The 10,510-nt window shown below is 53.4% G+C and overlaps 1 protein-coding gene across 1 annotated transcript; it reads right to left on the minus strand.

Annotated features, from left to right (window-relative positions):
• Positions 1-3,565: 3,565 nt before the first annotated feature.
• On the minus strand, positions 3,566-10,276 carry TMEM8C (transmembrane protein 8C). The gene is given in 5 exon segments (NM_001318457.1): positions 3,566-4,101; positions 5,005-5,121; positions 5,711-5,859; positions 7,759-7,873; positions 10,080-10,276. Coding segments are annotated over 5 exon segments (663 nt in total). The 5' UTR covers positions 10,215-10,276; the 3' UTR covers positions 3,566-3,954.
• Positions 10,277-10,510: the final 234 nt, after the last annotated feature.

Raw genomic sequence — 10,510 nt, forward strand, 5'->3', positions numbered from 1 at the left:
ACAGGTAGTGGGGACACAGCCGCCCTGCCTGTCTGTGCGGTGCTTTTTGAGCAACACTGACTTTTCCCCATTTCAAGAATGCTTCTTTGGGTCTGAGGCTCCCAGACACATCAGCTCCTTTTATGAGCATCAGATGATGTATACAGTTGGAAACCCGAGCGGCTGCCTTGCCTTCGGTGCACATGGATCAGATAAAGACCATCGGTTCAACACTTATTGGAAGGCCCTCCTTCCAGCAGCACACGCTCCGCAGACACGCTGCCCTGTCAGTCTGCAGGAGAAGCTTTGGGGCCACGAGATATTCCCAGATTAAAACAGCTCCTCTTGCTCCGTGGTATCTGTCAGATCATATAAGGGCTGAGCCAGCTCCCATTGTAGCGAGGGAGGGTTTTTCCACTGCCTTGAAGAGGTGCTGGCTCGGGGCCATCCTTTCTGTAATGCGGATCCGGCAGTGTGCGTGATGCTCTGCATGATGACAGAATTTCTGGGAGATTGGCCTAAACCAAAACCTTGGACCGCCGCTCTCTGGGACCTCTCTGCTGCAGGAGTGGGGCGGCCAAAGGTGCCCAACCTGGATTTGGGGTGAGAGGTTTGTAGCATCAGGGCAGGAGCCAGGAGAGCCCTGCTGCCCTGCGGCTGCCCCTCCAAGGGCTCTGTGCTCACATTTGGGGCTGAAGGCTGCATCTCTTCAGCACTGAGTTGGGCTGTCCTGGGAGTGCTACCTGTTTGCTATGTGTATTATGCATCTGCTTTGACTACGTCTAGTGCTGCTGCATGGGAGGGTTGTTTTTGCAGAGTAAACCCAACTACAGCGATCCCACCCTGCTCCCCTTTGCTCCAGGCTGGTGGATGGGGCTGCTCTCAGTCTGGTGCCCCTACAGTGTGTCCCAGGGAGCTCTGGTGCTGGGCAGGACGTGGGTGGTGGCTGCCTTTGCCACTGCAGGGTCTCCCCATCAGGGCACAGACATCTCCAAGACAACAGAATGAAGGGTGATGGAAGAGCCCAGCGCAAGACCTCCCCTGGGCTCCCTGAACACAAATCACCGCTGCTGAATTTCCATGGAAATTGAGTTTCTATGGGCAACCCCTGAGGAGTAAGTCCTGGAGGATGCATCTCCTGGGGCTGTCCAGCACCGCTCCCCGGGAGCTGCCCGAGCTCAGGCAGTGCTCAAGCTGCAGTGCTTTCCAAAACAGGGTAGCCTTGCTGTGGCCTACAGGGTACAGCACTGGTCAGAAGATGAAGCCAAGCCCACCGCTAACCCAGTGGGGCCACTCGCTTGGACACACATAGAAAGCCAGCATGGAGAGGGGGAGCAGTGAGTGGAAAAAGCCGAAAGCTGCCGTTCAGAATCCCATGGAGATAAGGTGCTTTCTGGAGTGCCCCGTGCAGCTGGCAGCAGAAATCGAGCTTTTATGTTTAGGTCTGGCCAGATTTTTGCTTTCTGCAGCCAAAGGGATCTGGATAAGGTTTGCCTGGAAGATTAGCTGGCACTCAGCCCCACTCCACATCTCTGGAAGCCGCCCCTCGTGCAGCAGCGGGTCCTAAATCCCCTCATCCCAGCCCTGCGGGGTGGCTGTCCTCAGGAGGGGACAGTGATGGGGGCACTTGGGCTATGAGTGCTGCAAGGGGACAGCGCCGGGCCCTCCTGTATGCAGGTGCCCGCTGGTGTGCGATGGGATGCTGCTCTGCCTCGTGCTGACAGCAGATACAGGGCTGGAGCAGAAAGCACAGTCCCTCCCCTCTCATTCATTTTTTTCCTTTTTTTCTTTCTTTCTCTTTTCCCCCCTCGGGCCGATGGTAAAAAAGCCCGGGCGGTTTCGGCTCCGCAAAACCCAAATGCCTTTTGCAGCATCAAGCCTGGATCCCATAAGTAATATCCCAGCGTTGGAGAATAACCCAGTATATGAAGTAGACAGGGAGCTATAAAGACGCTTTAAAAGGGGCAATAAAAGTTTTGGGTTTCATATCGTCTTACCAAAGAAGAGAATAACAGAGAAGCAGGAAATTTCAGTAGCAGACATGACAAAGGTCACAGCACTCAGACTGCACCTTAGACGAAAACACCTCGTCTTATGAAAACAGCAAGAATTTTTGGCAGGGGCTCAAGAGCTCTTACAGGCAAAGCTCTCAGCAGCGCTAAAAGGTTACAAGAGACTGTTTTGTCTACGTTGCTGTAAATGTTTATAATATTTCCTTGCATTTGTAGTGCATGGGATATCCTGGCCGGGCGATAGCGAGCTCAGCCCCTGCAGGCAGGTGTGGGGTGCCCTGCATTGCCCCATGGGTGCTGGTCCCACCGTGGGCACCATGGATGCTCCTGGCTGTGGTGCAGCTCTGAGGATGGGTGCTGGTCTGGGGATGGATGGTGGGAGCAGAGCCCAGGGGCAGCAATTGGTAGAGGGGAAGAGAGAAACCTCGCTGCTGCTCTGCTGTGTGTAATACCCTTTTTGGATGGTTGGTTTGGGTGTTTTTTTTTTTCAGTGTAACACCTGAGTACACAGCAGGTGGGAGCAGGAGCTTTCATTTACTCAGCTGGACCTTAGCTCATATGCCCTCCTGGCTTGCAGGGGATCTGCCAGCCTTTTTATAACCTGTATTTAGGCTCCATAACCCACTGCATTTATGCAGCAACTCTCCCCTGAGTGCTTTGCAGGCACGAGGCTCTCCCCATGCTTGTGAGCTCAGCTGGGGCTTCCCATGGGGAATATCCACAGCACTGCTGCCCTGTGGGAGCCAAACAGCCACAGAATGTGTTTTGGGGTTTGAGTCCCTCTGGTCAATGGCTGCAGCCAGTGGTAAGGATGTGCACAGAGACGTGGATGCTGGATGAGCATTTGAATGCGAAGCAATGAACCCCGGCCTGCTGCATTCAGGTTGCACAGATGTGCTCAGAATGGCTCAACAAGTGATGGGCAGAGCATTGCATGCACCTTGCAGCTGGGCTGGAGGGCTGCATGCATTCCAGTGAGCCCTGTTGGTCGAGGTGCCTGCAGAGCCCTTTGAGCACAGTTTGCTCTGCGTGCAGCTGGTTGGCTGTGCCATCAGCTTGCCAGTGACTCCTGGACATGCGGGGCTCTGTGATTCATTTGTGTTTTTGTTGGAAAGCTGCTCAGCTTTGGTCGTTGCCCCATTGCAGGAAGTGGCTCTGATGAATGACTGGGCTGGATTTCTCTTCCAGAGGAACCCAGGCTTAATGTGGGCTTTCTGTGGACATCACTGTATATCAATACTGCTCTAATTGTCCATGACATATAGTCTTGGCTTATTTCCCAGACAGTCTAAATAAATCATACACTTCTGCTATAGTAAATAGTCTGTTAGAGGAGATGTTAGAGGCTTACAGCCCTCCCCCCTCTCTGAGAGCATTGCTGTGCCCTCTCATTTTCCTTGGGCTTCCCATACTAAGGATGCTTGCTGTGAGCGCACCTGCTGGCCTGGCCAAAGCACCCAAAGCTGCAGCTACCGGTGGGGTGGGGGGTGGGGTGGCTGTGCCCAAGGTGTTGGGGCTGGAGCAAGTCAGGGTTGAGCTGGTAGGGGTTTTGCACCACTTGAGAGACACCGGTGTTGCACGTTTGCCAAGTCTTTGCAAATAAGTATTATTTACATCAAGAGAATGCATAAATAAAATAGTGAATATCTCACAAAAATACAGGTTCTGGGTGTTACAAACAGAGATCTGTGTGCTCAAACTGGGCCTGAAGCTCTGGTCCTCCCGGGCCAGCAGAGGGGACAGGGGGAGGTGAAGTGGCCAAGGGCGCACAGGGTGATGCGGAGCTCTCTGGCACAGGGGCACACCCCATACAAAGGCTTCTCCAGGGGAATTTAGCAAAGTGAAAGCGCATCAGCTCGGGCTGATGGTGGAAAGAGCAAACCATCCCACAGAAGAAAAGCCCTGGGCGCGTATGGAACTGGTGGGCAAAGATCCCGTGGAGCAGAGCACCGTGTTGGGGGGCTCAGACACAGCAGCACAGCGTGGAGCAGTTGAGCCTGGCGGGGCTGCCGGCACCCCCGGCCTTCTTGTTCTCCTTGGGCAGCAGCAGCACAAAGGCCATGGCCAGGGCGCAGTGGTAGAAGCTGTGCACATAGGTGTAGTCCCACTCCTGCAAAGGGGAGAGTATTACTGGGGCAGAGGGTGCAGAGCGCGGGGGTTCTGCAAGTAGCCCAAAGGAAAGGGATAGAAAAGATATCCTGAGTTGTGCTGTCAGAGAAGAAAGGATTTCCAGCCTTAAGAAAAAAAAAAAAAAAAAAAAAAAAGGCAAAGTGGATTTAACACATTCCAATTTGCACATTTCCCAATTGGTGAATGAAGTGTTTCATTACCCTGCAAAGGACGAGGCTGGGAAGGCTGGGGGGGGAGGATGGGGTGCAGTGGGGGGGGGAAGCGCTGCAAAGTGACATTTTTATGTTCTGCTAGAATGTGCAATTACTGCATGCTTTGAAAAATAACCCTCGGGGAGGGCGGCGAGGTCGGATCTCGCAGCTCCCAATGCACGGAGCAGCCATAACGGCGTGGGTGGGACGTGTGTGCTCTCGTGCAGGACGGGGGCACCGGGCAGTGGTGGGAGCAGAGGATGAGGGCAGGGCTGGGTGCCCCCAGGAGCCAGTGGGGTTTTCACCTTGGCACGAATCATAGAATCCATAGAATCAGAGAATGGCCCGGGTTGAAAAGGGCTCATCAAATTCCAACCCCCTGCTATGTTCAGGGTCGCCAACCAGCAGCCCAGGCTGCCCAGAGCCACATCCAGCCTGGCCTTGAATACCTGCAGGGATGGGGCATCCACAGCCTCCTTGGGCAGCCTGTTCAGTGTGTCACCACCCTCTGAGAAAAACTTCTTCCTAATATCCAACCTAAACCTCCCCTTTCCCTGTTTAAAACCATTCCCCCTTGTCCTACCACTATCCACCCTTGAGGAAGGTTTGGATCCATTCGTACCACAAAGGTTGGCCAGGGTGATGGCCGTGAGCCCTGGAGATGTCAGTGTGGGTGAGTGTGCAAACAGTACCTCAAAGAAGAACCTCAGCATCAGTGCTAACGCCCCGAAGCAGAAGCCAGGACCGATCTGCTGGGTATAGACGCTCTTGTCTGGATACAGCCCTTTCTTCTCCTTCATCTTTTGTAGCTGCAAGCACACAGAGCACACTGAGCAGCCTCACCTGCGGCCCGCAGGCGGCTCCAAGCCCAAATCTTGTTAATGCTAACACAAAGAACCACAGAACCACAGAACCGTTTGAGTCGGGAGGGATCATTAAAGGCCACCTGGTCCAAGGCCCTGCAGAGCACGGGGACACCTGCAGCTCCACCAGGTGCCCAGAGCCCCATCCCCCAAGCTTGGGTTTCTCAAGGGACAGAACATCACCACCTCTGTGGGCAACCTGTGCCAGTGCATCACCACTAATATAGTCATTTTTTTTCCTTACATCCAGTGTAAACCTCCCCTAACACAAAGCCATGAAACTCCCCAACACAAAGCCATGCAAAGCTGCAGTCCTGCTCTGAGGCTGTGGGCTCTGCCTGCACTGGGTGAGCTCTGTGCTCCACTCCTGCGCCCGCTTTGAGCACAGTGCTGGATTCTCAACATTAAGCCCCAGAACTTGAGCTAAGGGTGTGTGTGCCCTTGCAAACCCAGCCTCTGCCTGAGAGACAAGTTTCACTTGGGGCTGGACCTTGAAAACCTCTTGCAGGCAATTAGGAGTGCCCTTTGGACGCACCCATTTCACAGTGATCACCAGCACGGCCGTCCCGATGGGTCCTGAGTAGATGCCGTAGCCCCAGCGGTCGTGGTAGGTCCTCACGGCGATGGTGAGCACACCAAACATGATGAAGGTCGATCTCTTTGGTTCATCAAACTCGGCCAGGGCTGTGGGCACAGAGCATGGATTTGGTTCGGCTGTGTCTCCCGCTCCCGTGGTGGGGAGAGCAGCTCGGGGGCCCCCCAGCCTCACCCCAGGGACCCCAGGATTGGGTGTGGGATTGGTCGGACTAGGTGATCTCAGAGGTCTTTTCCAACCTTAATGATTGGGGCTGTGCTTTGGGTTAGACTTAGGGTTAGGATTAAGGTTCTGCAGCCATCAGTGCTGCCGATGGGATGTGCATCCACCCCCCCCCCTTGGTTCTGCAGATGCAGGGAGCTCAGCACGCTTGCAGGGCTGACCCTGGCAGAGCCTGCTGCTGCCTCAACTGAAAAATCAGGGATGAACGCAGGGATCTTGCAGCTGGTGGGGCTGTGTTTGGTCCCTGCTCTTCCCAAAGCCCTCCCAAATTTCCTGGCTGTGGTGGGGATGGGGCTCAGAGCTGATGGGCGACGCCGGCACCTGCCTGGGTTTGCAAGCTGGAAGTCGCCAGAGCAAGTGAATTATTGGAGGCTTTTGTTTAGCACAGAATGGGGTAATAACTGATAAAAGTTATGGATCCCAGTGGGCTCCATGCTTTTCCAGCTCGCACAGCTGTGTTATGGCTGTCCTGGATTTGCATTCCGGGAAGTGTGCCCGAGGGTCTGCGTCCGCACATGTGCGCCTGGGCTTTACAAGGCACAGCCAGAGGCTTCCCTGGGCTGCAGTCAGTGCACCTCCATGTCCTTGGATCAGGTTTTTATAGGGAGTTTGGCTAAGGGATAATGTCCGCATTTTAATCTCTGTTGTTTCCCCGCGGGTCAATATTTTAAACATCTTAGTCTGGGATTGTTTATTTCTTTCTTTCTTTCTTGTAAGATGTTTGAATGCAGCAGGGGAGCAATGGAGTTGAACTTTGCTGCGAGGAACCCAAGCGTCTGGATCAGCACTGACCTTCCCTGACACTGCTGTTATCTACTGAGAAATGTCCTCTGCAGACCACGTGCCTCGCTGCCCTTTCTGAGCAAGCACAGAGCTGCAGGTCTGCAGCCTTCAGCCTTCTCTTGTTCTTTCATTGTGTTCATTTGCATTATGCCTCATTTCAGTGGTAAATGAGGAACAAGAGGGGAAAAGTAGAGAATGGAGGGAATGTGGGAATAGGAAACCTGAATGTGTCAGAGTCAGGATTTTTAATGAAATGCAAGTAGAAAACCTTTCTGCCTTTTCTAATCAGATCTAATAATTCCCAACAGCCCAGACCAGGCTTGATAACTGGGGAGATAGATTTGTTTTGACTAAACCGCTTTGGTTTGCTTGCTACCAAGGGAAGTGGCAGGCTCTGCATTGTGAATGCCTCCATGTGGGGACGTGGGGCGTCCCATGGGCAGAAGGACTTCAGCACACAAACCAATGGGCTCAGCATGGGGAAAGGGAGGAGAAAAGGGAGATTCCCTGGTGTGTGAGATTTCAGATCAAGTCATCTTGTAGTGCTCTCGGTGGTGGTTCTTTGAACCAAAGCACAAGATTGCACGAGCCAATCTGAAATAAACAATTCTGCTTATGTAAGGAGATAATGATGGAAGAGGAATGCCTAGTTCATCATAACGGAGGGCTCCTGGGCTCTGTTTATCTCCAAGAGCAAAGCCATCTCAACAAGCAGGATGGTTTTGGTGTGCATCCATCCACTAGGTGCAATGACTTTCCAAGGCATGGGTGGTACATGAGCAGCCCTGCCCATGGCAAGGGGTTTGGAGCTAGATGATCCTTCAAGCCTCTTACAACCCAAGCCATTCCATGATCCTATGATATAAAGAAAGACCAAACCACGGCATGGGCTGACTTCTGTAAGAGATGAGTGATGCAGGTGGAGCTCCAAAGCACAGCCCTGCAACCAGCACCCATCTGCAGGGACCGTGAGCCGTGCTTACCCATCAGGGACACCCAGATGGACAGAGCTGTCCCGTAGATGCTGAAGTACTCCAGGATGTCATAGCGCATGAAACATAGCACCGATAAGCCAGGGCCATCGCATGCATGGTAAATCTATTCAAACAAGAAAAAAAGAAAACGTTAGAAATCTGGATTCTTACCCACAGACAGGTAAAATACATCTCCTCTTACCAGTTGGTTTGAAACAGACTTTGTGTGGCTGCTAAAATCATAGCCAGCCAGGAACAGAACAGTCCCAGATCCAACAGGGTTGCTGATGTGCAGCAGTGTATCTCTTGGAGAGATAATATCACTGTACCCAATGGCAAACCACCTGAGTGCCAGCATCCTTCTGTCCCATTATCAGTTATCTCCAGACTGGCTCTGCTTTGCCTTCCGGGCTGTGCCAGAATTAGCACTGTGATCACCAAACTGCTGTTGTGAGCAGGGACCCACAGCTGCTTTCTTCCAGCAGAAGGAGGGGCTTGGAGAATTTTGATTCTAATTGCAGAAGATTCTTGTAAAAGAATTCCTAATGAGTTTCCCAATGAAACATGTCTAGATACCGGGTCGCTGTATGGGCTAATTAGGGTTTCTATGGCCAGGGTCTGAATACTGGGGAGCTCACTCATTAGTGCCTTCCCTTAATGCCTGCTGGTTCCTGCCCACTGGATGTTGCTGATCGATTGGGATATTTGCAAAGAATCACTGTCATGCAACACGGATGTAGACCAAGCCAAGAGAAATTCTGCAGAGCAATCAGAGCAATGCTGCTGCCTGGCGCACACCTTTCCCTACCCACTCCCAGCCCTACTCACTTCCCACCAGTAGCACCAATGCATGGTAGAGGTCCCAGCACTGCTTGGCCCTGTGCCCCTGGGGCAGCCCCACTGCCATGCAGAACAGGGATGCTGCTATTTTGTATCGTGGGTATCACTCTGAGCCCTTTGGCTCCCCGTGGTTTCTAGAAATGATAGCACTACAGCCATCGCTCATCTCCCTGCTCCATGCTGGGTTTGGAAATCAGGGGGAGAAGGGCTGAAGGAGAAAGAGTGCCTCCCTGGCCAGCATCGTGACACTTGTTGGGCACGGCTGCATGCAGCCCAGGGGGGGGATGTGACAAGAATGGGGATGGCAGCAGCTGTCACCCCCTGCCCCATCCGGGCGGCAGCTGCAGCCCCTTCCCCACGCGAGGATTTCGGCTCTGCAATGAAGACCCGTCCCGCCTCCCCTCCAGGCACACGCCAACTTTCCAATGGACTTCTGGGGGAGGTGGAGCAGACACAGAAGCGGTGCAAAATGAAATCGTAGATGTCTGGCTTCCCCGGGGAGCTGGGAGGGAGATGGGGGGGGGGAGGGGGGGTGACTCGGTGGGGATGGGTTTATGGACTGCTCCTGGAGTTTTTATGGAGCTGGCAGAAGTTTTCCCCCTGCGCTGCACTTTAAATGGGGCTTTAAATGGTGGATCCTCGGGAATAACAGCATAGAGGGCTTTACCCTCAGTTCTGCTTCAGAAGAGCTGTTTGCACCAGGAAGATGCCTCTGTCCCACTGTCTCTGTGTCCATACGGGGGGACACAAATTGCTCCATGAAATGCCTTAGGATGGGTGGTGGGAAATGAACAGGAGGGAGGCAGGAGGTGCTGCCTTTCACACCACTGCCACAGTGGAGGGGTAAAACTTATTTTCCCCGATAGCTCAGCAGCATGTTTCAGCCTTTCTTTCCCCCCTGCAAAAGTCCCTGACTCCAGCATGGCTCACACCACCACTTAGCAATTGCAAAATCAAGAATTTGACTGTGTGCTTCTGGCTACGAGGACGGAAGCATAGTGAGATACTCTGAATAGCATTTAAACCCTCAGTCCAGCGTGGCTATTTCCCAGCTGTAAAACAAAGAGAGGATCGGCTCCAGAACGCTGTGATGAATCACTGTTTCACATCCAGACCCTTCCTAAATTCGCCGTGAAACACCACTACATCCCCTTAAGGACGGCCCTCGGCACATCCACCCAAAGAATCACAGAGCCATAGAATTATAGAATCGTTTGAGTCAGATGAGACCCTCAAATGCCATCCGGTCCAGCTCCCTGCACTGAACTGGGATGCTTACAGCTCGATCTGGTGCTCAGATCCCCACCCAGCCTGACCTTGGGTGTCTCCAAGGATGGGGACGTTCAAGAATGCACTGCTCAGCACTGCACGTGGTGGGAGATGGATACAATTGGGTATTCTGGTGGTCACTTGGTGACATCCCCGCTCACCCCCATGGAGACCCCCCTGTTCCTGACACTGGCAGGGAGGAAACACACACGCGCTCTTACCGCCACGAAGAACATGGTGAAGAAGTAGACCATGGCTTCCATGTGGAAGCGCCGCTTGGCCGCGATGCTGATGGTGGGGAGAAAGACCAAAGTGCTGACGGTGGGCAGGAGGAGTTTGGCCACCAGCGAGCCCATGGGTGCCTGGAGGGCCGGCGGCTCCTGGGTCGGTGTGAGCTGCTGGAGATGGAGGAGAAAACAGACGTGGAGAAAAGGATTTAAATTTTAAATGCCCGGAGAGCTGCAGGCAGGGAACAGCTGCAGGCAGTGGCACAGCTGAGCCACCCATGTGCTCCATTCCTTCTTGGATAGCAAAATTCTTGGGGCAGCAAATGCTCCGTGCCCTGCAATGCCCCGGCTGTTTGTGTCCTTTGACGGCTGTGGTTCGCTTCATGCTGGCTGTGATGCACACGCGTTTATTGCACACACCCACG

This window comes from Gallus gallus, chromosome 17 (genome assembly GCF_016699485.2).
Source record: "Gallus gallus isolate bGalGal1 chromosome 17, bGalGal1.mat.broiler.GRCg7b, whole genome shotgun sequence".
NCBI classification, from domain to species: domain Eukaryota; kingdom Metazoa; phylum Chordata; class Aves; order Galliformes; family Phasianidae; genus Gallus; species Gallus gallus.